This window comes from Passer montanus, unplaced genomic scaffold (assembly GCF_014805655.1).
Source record: "Passer montanus isolate IOZ18808 unplaced genomic scaffold, ASM1480565v1 scaffold72, whole genome shotgun sequence".
NCBI lineage: Eukaryota > Metazoa > Chordata > Aves > Passeriformes > Passeridae > Passer > Passer montanus.
In genome coordinates, this window is record NW_024372370.1 from 2308563 (window position 1) to 2328609 (window position 20047).

General features: G+C 41.5%; 1 protein-coding gene across 5 annotated transcripts in view; it reads right to left on the reverse strand.

Annotated features, from left to right (window-relative positions):
• Window positions 1-287: 287 nt before the first annotated feature.
• Window positions 288-20047, reverse strand: part of FARP1 (FERM, ARH/RhoGEF and pleckstrin domain protein 1) — a 201286-nt gene continuing 181526 nt past the window's right edge. For 4 of the 5 annotated variants that reach the window (XM_039730415.1, XM_039730412.1, XM_039730414.1 and 1 more), the window contains exons 17-27: window positions 18827-18908; window positions 15861-16098; window positions 13620-13750; window positions 10359-10427; window positions 8277-8366; window positions 7136-7218; window positions 6686-6798; window positions 6033-6196; window positions 3464-3571; window positions 2316-2467; window positions 288-1229 (exon numbers count right to left, since the gene is read on the reverse strand). In XM_039730415.1, the coding sequence (XP_039586349.1) occupies window positions 1148-1229; window positions 2316-2467; window positions 3464-3571; window positions 6033-6196; window positions 6686-6798; window positions 7136-7218; window positions 8277-8366; window positions 10359-10427; window positions 13620-13750; window positions 15861-16098; window positions 18827-18908 (1312 nt within the window). In that variant the 3' untranslated portion in view covers window positions 288-1147. Of the gene's footprint in view, window positions 1230-2315; window positions 2468-3463; window positions 3572-4498; window positions 4636-6032; window positions 6197-6685; window positions 6799-7135; window positions 7219-8276; window positions 8367-10358; window positions 10428-13619; window positions 13751-15860; window positions 16099-18826; window positions 18909-20047 lie in introns of all 5 variants that reach the window. The other variant, XM_039730416.1, reaches the window with a different exon arrangement.

The following is a 20047-nucleotide window of genomic DNA, read 5'->3' on the forward strand; positions in this document are numbered from 1 at the left end:
CAGCTGATGTTGAAGCTAGGCATACGAAATGGGTAATTCTGCTGCAGGTAGTGTAAGTCACTCTCTGTCTGCCTGAGCCCCAGGGAAGAGAGGGAGAGACTGAAATTCCAACAATAAACTGGAAGTCAATTTGGGATGTGTAGCAAGCAGGATGAAAACTTGGGGCTTCAGCAGTACCCCCCAGCTTAGAGCAATTTAGTTACCAAAACACTACAAATGAATCACAAATAGCTGCGGTTCTTGTAGCATACAGGTTTTCTTTCAAGTTCGTAAAACAAACAGCAGAATGTCACCACAGCCTTTAATTTCTTCTTGTACATAACCATTCACAGTACATTAACAGCCCAAATAATATTGCACTGGATTATTTAAAAAATTTTTCGTCTTGCAAGTAGTACTCACTTTTCAAAGCCAACAGATGAACAATTTGGTCAACTTGCACCAAAAAAATGGTTAGATAAGAACCCTATACTTTATTTATACCACATGGATTTGTGACCCCAAGGGGAAATGAGAATGAGCTGTCAACTGTTTCCTCGTTAAACATAGAAAATTAGTAAATCATTGCTGATTAAATGTATAAAGACTGGGGAAAAAAGCATGAAATCTGTAAGTTATCTCATTCCTGTTAGACTGCTTTCTGTATATATAATTATATTCTATACTGTGAAAATCCATCTACATTTAAAAGCCCAGCAGTCTACAGATTAACATGGTAAAAAAAAATAATATATTTTTATGAAAAGAGAAGAAAATAGTGTTTGCCTCAGAGGAGAAAGTTTTCAGATTTCAGTCATCTGGGAGTTCTTTTAGGTGCAATCTTTGAGGCAACAAAACGTCTTTTGGCATTTGGCACTCTAATAAGGACAATATTTTAATACTGGCACAAGCTAAAAACAGCACAGAATGACAAAATACAAGACATGAAATGAACCGCAGCCACTGGGATGATGGTAAGCTAGTTTGTATATTCAGAGAACTTAAACAGTTTTGCTGAGGAATTGTGAAAGTTTCTGCAAAACCATACTTATTCTCTTCTTTTACCAAAGTGTAAGTTTTCCTAAACTTGGAGGGAGAAAAGGAGTTTCAAATGTCCTCTAGAAAATCAGCAGCTGCTGGACAATCGAGACAGCGGCTTGTTGAGCCGTCAATAGGCGTGAGGCTCTTTGTGACTCAGAGCTCGAGTGCGGGAGGCAGAGCTGGTGGCACTTCGGATCACTTCCATCCATCTGTGAGGAGGCACGAGGAGACACATGAACAAAAGGAAGGTCAGTTCCCTGGGAGGATTTTTTGACAGGTATAGTCTGTGTTATTAGTTGTACAGTTTGATTTTTAGTGCCTGCGGGAGCATCTTCCTACTTCACCCCTAAATCTGTCTCAAGGCAAGAGGATCCACTGCCAAAACTGTAAGGAGGTTTGAAGAGAACAGACAGGAGGTCCCAAATAGCAGGTATGGGTCCCAAAACTCGTGAAGTTAATAGTGGTTTTACTTGCTCTGCAGACACCAAATATCTTTTTTCTGAGTGGTCCAAGCAATGAGCAATTGAGACCAACCGTTCTTAATCTGAGAGCAAAAAAATGTACTTTAGCTGCAATTTCTGCTTCTTTTTCCTATTACTGATAAAGGCATTTTGTGTTTTCATTTTATCACCACCTTCCCATAATTTGCCTTGTTTATAATTTTGGACTGGCATGGCTAAACGTTAGGAGCAGCTTTCTTTGATGAAGACATCATGATTTTTGACATGTTCATGCTTTATATAAAGCAGCTAAATAAATTAGCTCCCTGTATGAACAATCACAAACCACAATTTAGGAGGAGTAGTGCCTTTTCCCTGACTCTCCACGTATCTGAAGTTTAGTGGGAGGTGTAAAAATTACATGGTGAAGTGGCATAAATATGTAGTAGGAACAGCTGCTTCTATGAAAATTGGAATTTTATTTCAGGTGTGGATTTTCCATGCAGTTGTACTAAAGGAAGCAAAGCTATCCTGAAGAGCTATTGAGGTATCCCGTGATCTGTTCACATGCTTCCTGAAGTCTGAGGCATGGATCTCCCCATACAGCCAGCCTGATCAATTTTGACTGGATAATTCCAAGTTTTGCAGTAATTACTATTACTGCTTCCATATCATCACAACCAATCACCTGATTTTAGCAATATCAGGTTTAAAATTTCTTTTATAATTTTAAAAGGTCCTTTCTCCAGTTGTGCTGAACCACTTGCCTGTATTACTGAACCAACTTATTTAATAAACTTTGTAGCTACTAACCTTTGGAAGAATGCTTCTGGTTTCTCTGAAAAACAAACTTACCTTTCAAAGGTGTATTCACTTTCAGCCCTGAAGTAGTACACATGGGATTTGAAATGTAGTTTGAACACATAATCTTTGTGAATGTTTTCAGATTCAGAAGGAAGGGTAAGTGAATATCCCAATAAAGGAAGGCTGGCTAAAGGATGATTGTCCTGAAACGATATGATGGAAAGTGCTGTGAGATCAAATGTCCTTAAATAAAGAGAACCCCTAAGTTAATGGAAAGTAGATACCCCCTCATTTGAAGATTATCGTGTTTCCACACATGTGCAGAAAAATGTCAGATTTATACAACTGCAGTAAGATTAACTGTCTGGTAGTTTCAGTTGGTCATCATTACAGACCCTTTGCACAAGGACCCTTTGCAGGCTGATCCTGTCAGTATTTCCTTGAAGGAAAGCTGGCTAATATCTTGGAGTTTGACTACTTTCAAACTGATGAACATAATGCTCCATCATTTGCCCTTGGCAGGGCACCACCCAGGTTCATCCTCAGCTTGCAAACTCCTAATCCTTTAGAGCTGTGCTGGCCACCCAGCAGGTTACTGCTGAAGTCCAGTTACTGCATGGCAAATGATTTCTTTATCCCTCTTATGTGTGGAATATCCTCCAGTTCCTTCTTTAATCATTAAGGATTTCTATAACAAAGCATAATGTAGCAACTTGAGTTACTTTGTGCTTATGCTCTGCTCAAACAGATTCAGAAATCCAACAGATTCTAAACAGAAATCCCCTACTTTTGCAGTAGGATGTTTGCTCAGGTGGATTAAATCATTGATCGCTGTTCTTGTTTGGCTTAAATGTCAGTAATGATAAACAGAATTTGTAAGTCACTGTTAAGTTTTTAACTGCAGTGATAAAAGCCTGGTTTGAACTTGCACCACAGCTTCTGAGCAGTGGTGAGCTCTGCAGTGCTTCCAAGCATGATCTGTACTGTGACTGCTGAAAGCTTCAGGAAAGAACTGCCCCAGGAGCAGTGAGAACAAGGCCTGCTCTGTGTGCCAGTGGCAGTGAAGGCTGTGTGTGCAGTGCACCTGCTGCTCCAGCCTACACCATCTGTGACTGAGATCCACTTTTCTCTCAGCTGCCTCTTTGGAAAAGAACCCCCCACTGTCTTCTCCAGCCACTCACACTTGCCCACTCGGTTACCTGGTGCGATTTATAGAAGAACATGCAGAAGTTGGTGAACACCACCCAAAGCTTCTGCCACCCGTTGCTGTTTTTGAATTTTCTTAGCAGATTTCCAGACAGCTGGTTCTGAAACAGATCAAAAGCAGCCAAGTAAAACAGTGAAAGGTGCCTGCAGCTTAGTTATTGTAAGAAAAATTATTTGCTTTTATCTGGTTTTATGTGACCTGGTTGTAAATGAAAATGCTTTGATTGACTGGACGTACTTTTCTTCTGCATTTTTTCTACTGCTGAGCGGTACTTTATGTATTTTTGTGTTTGCAGCTGGGTACTTCCAAAAGCTCAAAGCTACTACACTTATTATTTTATCAACTGAGGTGGCTTTCAGCAATCTGTTACTAAACCTCAGTCTTGTTAATCCTACTCTCTTCTTTTGGAATGGTACTTAAATAAAATGGAAACAGAAAGTCTGACATGAATTTGTGATGTAAAGGAAAATTATGACATACTTTAGAATTGCAGATAGAGACTGAGGTCTCCGTACCCAGGGACTTCACATAGTACTTTTCAAAGATTTCAACACCAAGGACTGTTAACCTTATTTTTAGCTGGATTTTGGATAGTTTAACGTAAAGGAGGAGAAAGCCATAACCAAGTACATGTATTTAATGGCTGGTTGAAGCAACTGCTCTTCACATAGTGAAGATGGAAAGCCAAGCATCATTGCTCCTTGCAAATGAAGGGGGGGGATGTTCTCAGTGAATTATTAATGACTTCCCATTTCTTGTTGACTGGGAGGGCTCTTGCCTGGATCACAATAGGTGTTTACATCATTCTCTTTACCTAAGGCAGAAGCTGCCTTTATTTGTAAAGTTTAATAGTTGAAATTGGGGGTTCCTGTTTTAGCTACTACAAATTAAGTATTCTTAAAAAGTTCTGTTTTCACCAGCCTTGGATATTCATTAAAGCCTTTCCTTTAACTCATCCTGTTCTCTGATATCTGGACTACTGCCTCCTTGCCCTAAGTTAGAGGTGTACTCCTTAATTTTCTGTTACCTCATTACTCTGGAGGATATCATAAAAGGACAGGCTTTGCATTCGGTACCAGCAGACATATGAAATGGAAACAGGCCGCTGATCACTGATCAGTCCAGCAGGTAGGGAGGAACAGTCACTGACAGAGAGAGGCTCTTCTACCACGAGAGAGACAGAAAGGAGGGAGAGACACAAAGAAAATAAACGATAATGCTGACGTGAGAGGCACCGACAGGACGACGTGAGCATGAGCAGGACCTGCCACGCATGGAGCAGCAGTGGAGCTGGAGATGTTTTCACAGAACAACGTATGGCTCCAGGGTGTGCTTGGTCTTCACTGCTTTGTGTTCATTTGAGGCACAGGGCAGGAACAAAAATGAGCAGCAATGAACACTGATCTCAGACCTAGTTAGATTTGCCTAACTAAATGTTTTAATCATTAGAATGCATAACTGGTATAAGTTCTATATCTATTTATAATAAGCCCTCTACTTTAGGGAAAAATACGAGACTTGGTCCTGTGCTGAACTATTCCTCCCTGCAGGATCCAAGGGTGTGAAGAATGGAAAATCCCACCTACGTGGGACCGAAATGAGGCTCTACAGTCAGCATTTTTTAGTACAGAATAATTTTGTCATACTTCAGCAACAAATTCACCTCCTGTTTAAAAACAGTGCCAGTTACACAAACTGTGAATATGTTTGTTCTTGTATCCCTATGTTCCGCATCAGAATCTGTTCTCTAGAGCAATGGTGGCCTGATGTTTTGAGGGCTGCCACTCAAGTGCAAATCCACTCAGCTTTAAGATTCCGTCTTCCATTTTCATACAGCATAAATTTCCATTTGCTGAGGGCTGTGATAAAGTACACACAGCTCCTTGGACTCTTTTGGTGAAGGAAGAACACCTCAGCAGGCTTACCACCTCATCCTAAAAGCTACACTGAGGTAGGAGTCTTTAATTTCAATCTTTGAAAAGACAATGTCTGCACCTTGGCTGTTGAGTACAGAATTAACGAATGTGTATCAAATTGGCTTAGTGTGATCAGAGTGGTAAAAAAGGGGTTTATTTTGAGGTGGAAAATGCAAATAAAGAAAAAGCAGATGAGACTGAGCAATGAGACACGGTTCCAGAAAAGATGGCTAGGTAAAGAAAGTAAGTTAGTAATACACATAATTAAAACTCTGGCTGCAGCAGCTAAAGACAATATCCTTTCCGCTCGAGCAATGATTAAATGCCTCTGTGACTGAAAGCATTAAGACAGTTTGAACTGCTTCACATTCTAAAGGGCATCAGCTTTTTTTTTTTTGACAGTTGCTTCTATGAAAATTACTGCTCTAACTGATTTTACAGGGGTGCACTAGAGGAGCAGATCTGTGCTTCTTGAGTGACGGTTCATGCCATCGTTTGGGAACATGGGAGGCGGTTTAATAAGCGTGCCTGAACTTCCCCAGGACGAGACAAGGGAACAGCGCGCTTGACAAGGAGGAGCAAAAAGGAAATTGTCATTCAAAAGCGAGCCTGGAGCTGCAGTTCAGGTTGTTCTGAGGCAGATACCTCCACAGCAATACTAAAGTCGACCATTGAAACACTGGTATTTCTGTGCCAGCAGACGTGCACCGTAGTGTTGCCACGGTGTGGTGACTGACGTTCGAGTGAGGTGCGGGATGCACTGAGGTCGTCCTCAGATTCCTGGTCTACAGTAGTTTCATCAGGAGACTCTATGAAATGCAGGGAAAAAGCATCTTTCTTCCTCTATGCAACAACATATATAATTGGAAAAATTAAACAAATCAATTCTGTCCGCAGTATTGTGAACTAATTTTAAAACACCATTTTAGAAATAATTTTGTGCAGACTTTAAATAGATTATTATATTGTATATATTTAATTTATGTGTTTCTACAAATGTTAGAATTAAAGGCTAACTACCATGCTTTGTTGGTGTTTTTAATACCTTCCAAGGACAGGCACTGCCCAAATAGTTCCTGGAATCATTATGCTTAAGTCACTTCTCTATTCAATGAAACTTTCTGCTAACATCAACAAGAACATTAAAATGGCATATATCTATACATATATATGTGTATAAATCAACTTCAAATGTCTCAGTTTGACCTGTGGCCAGCACTTCTCACCACTTTGCTTAGAAGCAACCACCAATCATAGTGACAAAAGTGGATAAAACCTACTCTCTGGCATTTACTTACTATTGTCAGGTGGGCTGCTTGCCAGTAACTCTGGGGCAGGGCCACTGCTTTTCTCTGCCAGGTCTATTGCCATCTGGATGTCCTCAGTCCATTTGTCCATTTCAGCGCGGGTACTAACAATGAAAATTCAGGTTTTATTCACTTTCATACGGGCTAAAAGCAAACTCTAAGAAATAGACATAAGCTGAGCTTACTTTTAACTGAAATAAATAAATTCAGACAAAAGATGCTAATTTTTTCTCCATAATAACTCAGTTTTGGCTCCAACTTGCACAACTGCCACTGTATTGTGTCCCATCCCCTTTTTTCTTAACAAGTGGCTTTCACCAAGAATATACCTTTGAGGAGATGGTTTTAGGAGCAAATACAAACAAAATGATGCCTCTCTGTCCCACTGTGACAGCTGCAGAGAAAGACAACTCACATGTGGATTTGTCTCCACTGAATTACCTTGCAGCAACAACGATGGACTGGTGTTGACCTCGCAGTGTCAGACAGTGAGGAACTCCCCATTCCTCCTCACTTTCCTCCATCTGAGAGGTGAAAGGCCAAATGCAGTCAGATTGCAGGAAGTACATATTTCTTAAGGTAAAACAGTGAACTGAATGAGCTCTTACCATTGGGGAAAAGAAAATAGGAGAAATGCTCACAAACAAATTTGAGCAAGGTATTGAGGAAAAAAACCAGTGCCTTGCAAGTTGGAAAAATAGAAAGTTCTTCAATAACACCTTGAACCAAAAGCACGGCTTTGTCTGCTTTGTGTCAAAGAAAATAGCAGTATTTTTATCAGAAGAATGATTTATTGTACAAAAGGATGTGTTAAATGCTGGGAGTGCTCTGGGAACTGTAGCATAGCACAGCTCTGCTGAGAGCAAGTCCAGGCCAAATGGCCATCAACAAGTGAGTAGATTCCATTAAAATTTGCAAGTGTTTAGAGAAAATCAGTTACTGTGGTAGTGACAATTTAGTTCAATTCTCAGGAGAACAGCATGGAATTGATACCAAACAGTGAGAAGTTCCATTGAAAATAATGGAGGGAATGAAAGTGTTTTGAAATCAGCAAAAATATTTTTGGAAACAATACAAGAAGAGGTAAATAGGTGCTATTGGCTTGAAATGGCTGTTTTCCAGAATAATTGCAACAAGAGCTCCAAATAACATTTCATTGCCAGATTCCCACTACTTTGCCTTTAAGATATAGAGTTGGAAACATTAGGTAATGCATTTTTAATAGAAATTAGATTGTTGCTACTGTTTATTTGTCTTGTGTGTGTCTATAATGAATTGGTAATGAATTACTTGTAAGAATCATCGTCAAATTAATTATTGAATTGAAAAAAACAAAGAACCCATCTCCAGAGAAGCCTGCATTGTGAGGAAGCAGCCCTCAGAAATGCCTCTAACCCCTCACTTTTGCTATGTGATCACCTCTGTGCAGAAGGCTGCAGGAACAGATGCTGAACCCAAGACAGATTTAGAGAACACCCCCACTTTGCTGCTGTTTTCAGCCCAGCAGAAATTCATCAAGCAATTAAATGGGATCACAAATGGCCACTTAAGCATGAATCCCTTAAGTTGCCACAATACTTACTATCATACCATACAGTGGAAGATGCCCATGGACTTTAAACTGATTGGATGCTGTCAGGCCTCTACTTGTGTATAACAGGATATCATTAAACTAAAAAGCAAGGACAAGCATCATTAGAATGGTGTTGGCTGCCATGTATGTATGTGAAAAAAAAAAAAAGAGAACAGTGAATACAGGAAAGCTGAGTATTTATATGGCAGTCCTAATTCATGAACCCAAAATATTGGCTTCCACAATATTCCACTACCTAGTGTTAGCACCTGTTTTCTTCCCTGCCCTCCTTTCCAGTTAGTTTTAGGTATGTTTCCATAATTTTCCACTGGATGTTTTCTGATGCTTTCTAATGTTCCCTTTGTGATCTCTGGGTCAGAACGACCAAGCCACAGGAGCAGTGAAACAGAGCAGTACATTTCACACTCTGCTGCACTTTGAAGCTATGCAGGGTGTGTGCTTCACCAATATTTTCTCCTGCTTTGAGAGAAAAGATAGGTGAACCTGCCCAAGAGGTGTGTCCAACTCAGCCCTTATAAACAGAGTGGCTGTCTTTTACTCCCCATATTCAAAAGGAAGCTGGGAGACCTCTTTTAAGGTACATGGTTTTAGATTAAAAATACATTAAAAGATGAAGAGACTGAAAATCTCAATTTGTAGAGCTTCCTGCAGGTAACAACAGTTGTCCAAAGCATGTCAAATGACTGCCTGCATTTTGTTGCCATAAAATGAACAGAATGTTTTCACTTGGCCACCTGGGTCAAAGGATCTTTTTCTCAAACCAAATGGCTGCATCAAGAAAATCGCACTCTCTGGTGTGAAACAGAGCTCTTGCCACAGACCTCTACAATGCAGCAGCAGTAATTAATGAAACTTTGTGGATCAGCCACTAGAGGGGGATTTAATTATGCCAATGACTACATGTGTATTTGGAATCCCACAGTACCGACCTGGGATTTTACCTCCAAATAGATTCTGGTGCTTAAGACAGATAAAAGACTTCTTTGACAGTGAAAGCAACTGGCTTGAGAGTCTAGTTCTCAGACTTTTTAATGTTTTATACAGGTATAACACCAAGGCATCATCTAGTATCTGTTGGTATGCAAGAAAATACACACCATATTCATTTAGGCTTCCTCTTCAGCGCCTTTAGAGGCAGAGGATAATCCTGCTCAGGTAGATTTATCAGGTTATATCTTTGGCTCATTTAAAAGATTAAATGTCAAACACCTTGCAAAATCTAGCACACTGACAAGCTTTTCTACACAGCCACTGCTTTCACCTTTTGCACACAAGAAGCCAAAGAAGCATTCTTCTGCCACACTGACACTACACTGACAGGGTTTTGTGTACTAAAAAATCTGTGCACTCTGCTGGGCGTCCCAAGGCCTCAGCACCAAGGGCACAACAGCAGTCACACGAGGAGCTTGGGAGCAAATCAGCTGGCTGGGAAGAAAAGAGAGGAGGAACTATCCAGTGGACTCTCATGGATCTGAGACCTAGTGGGATCACCATAATGTCAAAGTGGTGGGAGCAGACAAACTCCCCTAGTGCAAAACTTACAAAACGCATCTCCAAGTACAGGTAGGTCCATCAACGTGCTGGGCACTCGTGTTGGAACTGGATGATTTATGGAAAAATTTGGTTCTGTAATGTGTTCTGAGAGCATTTTGTGAATTATTGTTCATATCACCAGGAGTCACTCTTTATCTTCTTTTCTGAATATGATCACTATCCCTGGTGCCACTTTTCATTTTGTAATGATGCTGCTTTTATTTAAGACAAGGTGCAAGGAGGTATTATTTTATCATTATATTCACACTGTCATATGAAAAATAGTTTTCTCTTTGTAAGAAGCAGTTATGAAGAGAATATTGGATTTGAACAGAAATGTAGGTGCTTAACAACCAGCTGCACAGGTGAGGTACTATGCTAATTTAAATAATTTAAATAAGGCTGTTTATTTAAATAATTTAAATAAGGTTGTTTAAAAATACTTACTGTAATTCAAAATTCAAGTCTAACAGTTATGTCTAGTAGATGCCTAGAGTTACATTTCATTGTACAAAGAAAAATTGTCTTCTTGCTTACCAGAAAAAACATCCGTTGCTGTAAACCTTTTCCAGACAACTTACTAAGACTGCCCAGCCTAATAAACTCCTGTGGGAAACAAATACAAAATCAAAATTTATCTCCTGCAGAAATTACAATTTTTTTTACTATGTAAACAGAAATATGACTACTTGGTCATACAAATGACTTGACTGTCAGTTACCAGGACTTGTAATTTTATTAAATATGTAAGAAATCTAATTAATAGGATAATTCCTGTTTGTAACTGTCCTTAGGATAAACTCCTTTCATTCATATTAAGAAAATTCAGCTAAGCAAAATTGTTTTTACCTGACAATAACTCCTTCAGACAGCTCCCTCTTTCCTCAGTTTTTAATGAGTATTTTTCACAGTACAAATGACATAAAAACTAATGATATATGTGTTCTTGTTTAGCCACTGGTAATCTTCTGTGGTGCATATGATATACACTGCTCTCATTGACTGCAGTGTAAAACCAGCTACACGACTCAACATCACCATTAGCAGCAGACAAAGAAAGACATTTGTCTGGCAGGGTGAGCTATCCCAGCACCATCCATGTCATAAAATACAGCTCATCAATCCAGGCCCTAGTGTTTAAGAATGTTTTGGGATGGGAATGGAGGAAAAGTAGCACATCTGAAACTTTCAAAATGCTGGATTTCTTAGGCTTACTGTGAACTGTGCAGTAACTCACCCTTATATTTCTCTGAAACCCATGAAAATATAATTTTTCAGTCACTCCCTCCAGCTTCAGTGAAGAGGTTTATATTTATTTATTACAGTCTTTCTAAGGTCATTGTACTCATAACTGTGAATGTAAAAACCTATATAAAGCACTTAACCACCTGCATCTTAGGAATAAATTGGCTCAGATCAACCTGTTCAGAGAAACTGTGTGAATGCCTTAGGCTTGCTTTGGTGTGTCCAGTCCCCCCACCTGCCCTGCCTAGGGGCTGAAGGGTGGAAAAGTGGCTAGAGGTGCTTATCCCTAGGCCACAGTAGGCTCGTGGCACCAGAGAGGCCACTGGAAGCTGTTGCTGGCCTCCAAGGAGTATTAATCATAGTCAGAACCATGTGGTACCACCCAACAGTCCCTGGCAGGCTCAGCAGCAGCATGGCCACAAGGATCCAGAGCTGCAGGTCACTGCCACCTGCAAGGACAGCCATCCATGGGGGGTTTCATATCCAGTACAGGAACCAGCTCAGCAGCAGCAGACATCCTGCTCTGGACAACCTGAAGAGGTTACAGTGGCATTTGCCTCCCAGCCCTGCCTGCACCAGGGCAGGGACTTGAGTCAGAGCCAGAACAGCCACGGGCTGGAAGCAGCAACACCCTGGGCATGTGCCAGAGCATGGTGGCCAATGCTTCTTGTCTTGGCAGGGAAACAACTTCTGCCCCCCATCTGCCTTTTCTTTGAACTTCCTAGGACAGGAAGACTGCTCAGACTTTAAATAGACTAGGGTAGCAGAAACACCCGATGACAGCATTTAATTTCATGAGATAGGGAGATGCAGAGGCTGTGAAATGTCCTGAGGGACTTGCCAAGGATGTGAACAGTCTGTGGATCACTAGAAACATGAGCTGTGGCAGCTGCTTGGAGACAGGCAAGAGGTAAAGGGAGGGAGTGAGGAACAGCCACAAATGCAGAAATACCTGTGCTCAGCACTGCCTTCCCAATGGCACATCAACTTCAAACTTGGCTGCAAGTTCTGGTTTTGTGTATTACACACAAAAGTCAAGGGAGAGGGGAGGAAACTACTTCAGCAAGAGACAACTCAAGTTTGCACACACAGATACATGTGCCTAAGAAAATAAAAAAGGCTACAAATATTACACTGTGGCTCATTTGTTCTGAAATGAGCCTTTGATTTTAAAAAGGCATGATAAGTAAGAAAGAGATGTTGGTATTCTTCTGTCACAACTAAAAGTGTTTACTTAAGGCAACACTGTCTCAAAAATTGTTGCCCAATGTTACATGTAGACTGAAGAGACTGCTCCTCCCCAGGGCCATGAGTTTCAAAGTAAGGCATGGTGAAAGGGCTGAAGTTCTTCCAGCACAAATGCCTTACTTGCCTTTCATCTGTCAAGCTCTAGCACCAAGGGCTGGGAAAAGAAAATAAGGGCAGCACGAAGAAATGTGCAACTGCTCAAGCTCTGAATGCTGTGATAAATGCTACATTTTTACTGCCTCTGTTGTAAAAGGTGTTTGGAATTGCCTAAAACTGTCCAAATCTATACAAAAGACAGAACTTTAAAAGTCAATACAAGGTAATAAAGAGGATTGCCTTTTCCTGCTTTAAAGGTGCTGTTTTCTATGGTGTGCTGGTTTTGGCTGGGTTAGAATTAATTTCTTCACCACGGCTGGTATGGGGCTGTATTTTGGATTTGTGCTGGGCACAAGTAGCTGAACACATGGTTGATAATAAAGAGATGTTTTTGTTATTGCTGAGCAGGGCACACACAGAGCCAAAGCCTTTTCTGCCTGTCCTACAGCCACACTGGTGAGGGAATTGAGGTGCATGTGAACTTGGGAGGAGTCACAGCCAGGACAGGTGACTCAAACTGACCAAAGGAATATTCCAGACCATGTGACATCATGCTCAGTTCATAAAGTGGGGGGAAGAAGAAGGAAGGGGGAACATTTGAGGTGATGGTGTTTGTCTTCCCAAGCCACCATTAAGGAAGAGGGAACATTTGGGGTGATGGTGTTTATCTTCCCAAGCCTGTGATGGGGCCCTGCTCTCCTGGGACGGCTGAACACCTGCCTGCCCATGGGGAGCAGTGAATTAATTCCTTGTTTTGCTTTGTTTGTGTGCATGGCTTCTGCTTTCCCTCTTAAACTGTCTTTATCTGAACCCATGAGTTCTCTTGATTGCTTTTACCCTTCCAGTTCTCTACCTGGTCCTGCTCTTGGGGCAGTGAGCAAGCAGCTGTGTGAGAGGTTTTGGTGACAGAAAAAGGTTCAGATGAGGAAAGGCAATTTTACATGTGCCCCTAATTAGGCTTCTGCTTTCCTTCTTAAACTGTCTTTATCTGAACCCAATCAAGTTCTCTTGATTGCTTTTACCCTTCCAGTTCTCTACCTGGTCCTGCTCTTGGGGCAGTGAGCAAGCAGCTGTGTGAGAGGTTTTGGTGACAGAAAAAGGTTCAGATGAGGAAAGGCAATTTTACATGTGCCCCTAATTAAGAGGTTTTGAAAACATACCTTATGATTTGAAATTGTATCAAATCTTAATCACAACTCTGTTACTTACCCTTCCGGGGATCACCAGATTGTCTATGCCTATCAAGTCTTTCTTCAGCTCATGCAGCTTCTGGAAGTTCTCCATCTTTATCATATTGCCATGGAGCTGAGCCACCATTTCAGAAATCTCAGCCAAAGCAGCTAGATGGACAAATCCATAAAGTGCTTATTAAAAATTTACAAGAACGTTCAAAAAGAAATATGGCTTTTTCAGCAGTGCCCAGCTCATGAACCCTCTTGTGCTACTCTTCTCCTCTACAGCATAAAGCTACTCAGGCAGACTAAAAACCACACAAACTCTGGACATCATCTTATGCAGTGGATGCGGTGGAGTGTTGTGATGAAGAGACAATGTGTCTCCAAAAAATTTGCCCTGTTTTAGCCACAGTAACTTTATAAGAAGGGTATGGTCAATCCAAAGCACCAAGAAATGGATTCTCATAAAGGACTTAAATTCCTACAACTCTGATCAATCGAGGGATGTTCTTTATGCTTAAAAAAAATACATTTTTCCCTCCTGCTTGCAGCACACTGGGTCAGGTCTGTATTTGAAAAGAGCAGGAAATGGCAGTGTCACTTATTGTATCATCCAATCCAGGGATGTTCTTTAGGCTTAAAAAAATAGATTTTTCCCTCCTGCTTGCAGCACACTGGGTCAGGTCCATATTTGAAAAGAGCAGGAAATGGCAGTGTCACTTATTGTATCATTTCAGACGGCAAACCCCTTGGGGTTTGTTCTCAGTCCCATCAACAAGAACAACCAAAGGGCTGCACATCACTGAGTCACATCACGGCTCTACTTCATTCTCTGCAGAGATACCACCAGCTCCCTGTGCCCTCAGGTGTGGGAGCAGCAACCTTGACACACCTGGCTGGGTGGGCAGTCTCTGAATGGGCCAAAGACATTGGCTGACAGTGCCAGAAGAGCAGCTGCAGCCATTTGTGTTAAAAAATCACCGTCCCATGAACAGTAACACTGGTTCCATCTTCCTTCTTACATCATTGCTCAGTACACAGTACACCCACCTGCTAGTGGGATACTGAGGCTCTCTTCTGGGATTAAATTAATTTTTTTTGCTTCCTTTAGACTCTGACCTTTAAAAAGAATCTGCAAACACCTTAGTAAGAAACTGATCCCAGAGTGATGGGGTCTCTAAGTCACACTGTCCCCATGTTCTCTTATTTTCACCTGTGAAACCTATGTTCATATCCATTTCAAAAGTGAAGCAGGAATCAGCCTGCTACACTCTCTGGGGAGAGGAGAATGGACACATCATCCTCATGCCTAGCCCTGGCTGACAGTCATGCAGGCACTACTCAGTGCCTTTTTTGAGATCACTCAGGGAGCAGTGATATTTGGGCCAGCACCCATGTCACACAGCTCCCCAGTGTCACAGGTCTCTGGCATTTCTTACTGCCACAGGTCAGGTTAGCTCTGCATTCCGGGCACTGCCTGCTGCTGTGGGTCTTATCCCATGGCATTTGAGGGAGCTCAGCCCACATGTTACTGGGAACAGCTGTGCTGAGCACTGCTCCTGCCCAAGTTCTTCCAAGGATCTGCACCAATGATAACAGAGTTATCCTTAAACACACAGCTTACAACAGGTGTGGGGGAAGGAGGAAGGAGAACAAACCATCAGAAAGAAATGGCAGGCAGCGAGTTCAGGCTACAGGAGGGCAATTTCTTCATGTTTGAAAAAAACAAAACCAACCCCAAATACAAAACCAACCCATGCTGGCTGCTTTGAGCTCCTGAAACAAATCACGGAAATGATAACAGAGCAAACTGTATTCTTGAAAGGGAAGACAAATAACACTGAAAGACATAATAACAGCATCCCTACTGCGTCAGACCAAGGGTTCACCTGGGCTAGTATTTTGTGTTATTAGAGGATCTCTAGGGAAAGCTAGGAACAACACAAGCACATATGGTATGTTCCCTATGCTCTCTCCAACCTTCCAACTGTTTTCAGTTCAAGAGACTTCCTGAACCTGCTGTCATTTCTGTGTGTTTAATAACCCCCAGCAGAATTCTATTCCAAGTACCTGCCCAGACTGTGGCATAATGTGTACAGAAGTGCAACCTTAATCCTGCTGTTTATGGTGTTCTGAGTGGTGGATTTTGCAACTCAGTCCTCTTTTTATGTAGGCTTAAAAAAAAAGAGATTTTTCTTTCCTCCAGCCATACACCTCTAACGGATTTGGATGTCATTCCCCAGCTCCAGGAACTGACGTCTTTTCTCTTACTCACCTCTTGAATCCCTGAAGTCCATGTGGCTTGGAGGGTAGTGCTTGCAAAGCCTCTCCATTATCTGCTTGTAGTGCATAAGCCTGTGTAAAGGTCTGAGGAGGAAGGTATTGAGAGGCAAGTAGCAGACTTTCTGTAGTTCAAAATCTCTGCAGAAGGTCTCCAGCTTGCGGGAGTTCTTGATCCCATTCTCCAGCTCCATTAAAATCTCATTGTGCTTTCGCAGGTGAATTGTCAGTTGCTTTTATGCATGAAAGAAAAGAGGAGGCTCTTAACAATCACTGAGAGACGTGACTCAGCCCATACCTAATCCAATAACACATCCAACTAGCACAGCAGTGGGGATTTTGCAAACAAAATCACTGTACAACACAATGGTTCTGATATTCACTTGCCAAGGAGAAAAGGCATTACTCATTTGAAGTAGACACCTCCACCACCTCTGCATTCCCGGGAAAACTAAAGTACATAATTCAACAAAACCAACTCTCTTATCAGTGAGAAATCCAAAGGCAAGGCGATGACAGGAACACAGCTCATGCAAGTAGCTGCAATGGAGACAGCCAAAAAATGTGAATGGGATTTTCTAAAAGGATGAAGGGATTTAGATGCCTCAGTTTCCCTTAGGTGGTTTTGGGGAAGAGAGATGCAGGCAAATGGACTTCTGGCTTCTGCTTTCCTCTTATTAATAAGAAATTGCACCTCTTGGGAAACTCAGCAAACACAAAACCAGAGGCAGTGCCTGACAGAAATGGGTATGTTACAAGCTCTTCATCCTTAGACTACATCCTCTTCTCCTTAGTGCAGTCTCTAAATAATCCCACTGGCAGCAGGGGAGCTGCACACCAGCAATAAATGAGGTTTGCATTAAATATGTAATTCCATTTAGGTCTCACTATCACAAGTATTCACAACACCCCCTTAAAACCATTCGGCAGTATTTTTTTAAACAATTTACACAGGGAATTAAAAATGTGTTTTGAAAAAGGTAAAATGGTTCTTCAGGATGTACAGAGCTTCTCTGAGCAGCCAACTAAAGTTTTCCAGTAAAGGGCAGAATATTAAACAGCAGCAAAAAGAAAGTGAATGCATAAATTGAATGGACTTGAGAAGAAATTCTGTCTTAATCTGAAGTTTGTGCTTTTTGACACACTTCCAGTCAACTCTCTTTCTCCTGTGATTTGTGACATGTTTACCAGAAACATACCTTCCCTAGAGCCAAGCTGCTTCCTCCACACACTGCATATTCATTTTACAAGTCTGTAAGTCAGGAAAAGACACAGCAGACCCTCTGGGCTGCTACATAGGCTGCCCACTAATTACTTTTCTTAACTTCTTTCCTATGTTAATTAAACACATAATGTCAGTTTGCAGATCTTTTAACAGGTCTCATCATAAGGACAGTTTTTACTAACTTTATTTCTGTTTCTTGTGCAGTTCTTTTAAGTTAAACTAGCTTTTGTCTCTTTATTCCACAGATCAGATGATCAGTGGTGGTGGATCTCAAAGCAAATGAAGTAAAACCCTTTAATGGGAAAGGTGAAAGCATGCTGCCAGGTCTAAGTTACAGGAGGACTGTACACTGCCTTTAGACTAGTGACCCAGAAGGACCGAAAATGGGAAAGCTAAAAGCACGCTGCCAGGTCTAAGTTACAGGAGGACTGTACACTGCCTTTAGACTAGTGACCCAGAAGGACCTGCAGACAGCAAAGGACACACAGTTTAATACTGCAAGATACCAAGAGCACAGACAAAGTCTGTCCAAAGCTCTCTGGTATTTGTGAAGAGTTGCATCCTTCTTGAGAGCAGAGATGGAGGTAGAGAAGTCCCCTCTATACTTCTTCCAATGCATGTGAGTTACATCTTGAGGGGAAAAAGCAGCTCCTGGCTAAGAACACTGCAGAGAGAGTAAGGCTGCCTTATTGGTGACAAGGCTGTCTGTGTTGGGGAAGAGAAATGGAGCTTTCTGTGTTCCCTTTCTCTGATCTGCCGTGTAATGGCTTGCGCGTCACTTCGCTTCCCCGCGCCTCTCTCTGTCCTTTTGAAAGACAAAGCGAGTGCTAGCCAACATCTCGGGAGAGCTGTAATGATTAAACTGCCCTCTCCTCCAGCCAAGGACTCAAGGCTGCTCCATTTACTAACTGCAGAATGCCCAAGTGGCCATCCCCAAGGAAAGATTTATCGGAGAGTTTCAACATCAGTCGGAGAGCCGCGTGCTGAAGGAGAAATGCCATGTTCTGCCCCACACCGACTGGATGTGCAGATACATTACAGTAAGGTGAGCTTACATCCACACTGTACAAACATGTAGAGTTTTCACAGGCTCCTGTGCCTGCATTCCATGCTATTTTCTCTGTAACACAGAGCATTGAGAATACTGGTCTGGCCAGACTAAGAACAGTTGCAAAGTCTGCCGAACATTACACCTAGATTTACGGTTCATACGTGTATTTTTACTTCTACTTTTAAAGGCATCAGAGATAATTATTCTCATGATTCAAAAACCTTTCACCTAACTTGGCACTGTACTGCACAAATATAACTTTTCCAAGTCAAATCAATATCCAGCCTATGTTCACTAAACCTGAAATATCTTAACATGAATATTTGCATAAAAAAATAGGCACACTCAACATTTGAACAGTCTCTTCAGCCACACAAATTCCAATGCTTTGCCTTCTTATTTGAAGAAAAAAAGAACTGGAAATGAAATACTCCTGAACTTTTTGTTGGCTGCTTCTGTTCTTAAGAGAGTGGAGGAAAGGGGCTGGACAATTTAAAATCAGCTTGCAATTCTGAAATCCCAGGGAAATCCACCAAATGCTTGCTACGTCATCAAAGGAAACTTTCATATCATAACCCTTGATTAAAATTGGCAAAAACTAGTGCAAGAGGCAACATCATATGAAAATGAAAACATGCTGAAGTTAATCTGTGTCAAAGCTTAGTAGTTATAGGATCATTCCTACCTTCATACTCTGAATGTTCTTCAGCATTACATCTCCGATTCTTTGGTAATCTCCTTTAATGTGAGCATTAGAGCGGCCTTCCCTGTCAGCAACAAAAATGCCACACACTTCAGTCATGCAATAAAACTGCATAATCACTTATAAGCACTGAAACTGAATAGCTCATTTCTTTTAAAATCCTGACCCCCATGCTCCTTTGCTCAGAAGCTTGTGAGGAATTTTCCTGACAGACACGTAATTCCCAGGTACAGTACACCCTTCACCCAGCCTGCCTTTCCCTCCTAACAACAGAGAGGGCAGGCACTTAACAGAAGGATTAGACTTTTAAAGAAAATTGCTAGCGTTTTTGAACACATCAGAGAAGGGTGGAAATGGTTTGGGGGAAAAGGAGGCATCAGAGTCTCATGAGAATACGTGATCTTAGGGCAGAAGGTTAATTCTGTTCAGATACAACGGCTGAACCCCAGAACAGGACCCGGGGCGGGTTCTTCCTTTGAAGAGTTTTCTGCTTGTGCAAGGGACAGTGGGGCCAAAAACTCCATCCAGCATCTGGCTTTGACTCATAAGTGTTACATACTGGCAGGAATTTCCATTCAGTATTTCACTTTTGGTATTAGAAATGCAAAGTGCTGCCTCCCACCCAGCCAGCTGCACTTTGGTGAGTGCAGCACTTGGGAGCAACACTGCTCCTGATAAAAAAATATTCCTGTATCTAAATCCATGTGTGAGACATGTAAGGATACCACAATCTGCGTGAAACCAAACTTGTGGTTTTTAAAAACACAGGAGGAAAAATTATGACTATAAGAACCTAAATGTTACAGATCTGTTCCAACAAAACCATGCTTTCAAAAGAAAATCCCTAGGAGTGTGTGGGGAGAAGCACTGTCCCCTTCCCTTTCCAGTTTTACCTTTCAACAAAGAGACTCCATTGATAAACAAGGGATTACTCCATGTTCATTTGAACATCACCCAGTTTCATAGGCTGTCTTTAATAATTTCCTATTGTGTGTCTTCCTAGTGTGTTAACACTCACATGCCTATTTAGGCAAGGAAAACCAGTACTCAACAAGATTTTTAACCTTTTTGTTTTGAACCCAAAGGTTACACTGCGGTAGAAGTTGAGTTGTGTCAGTAGTAACTTTAATTACCATCACTGTTTTGCAAAAACACTGTCATATAAACACTGCCATAGTCAAATCATGCCCAAGAAATGTCTGA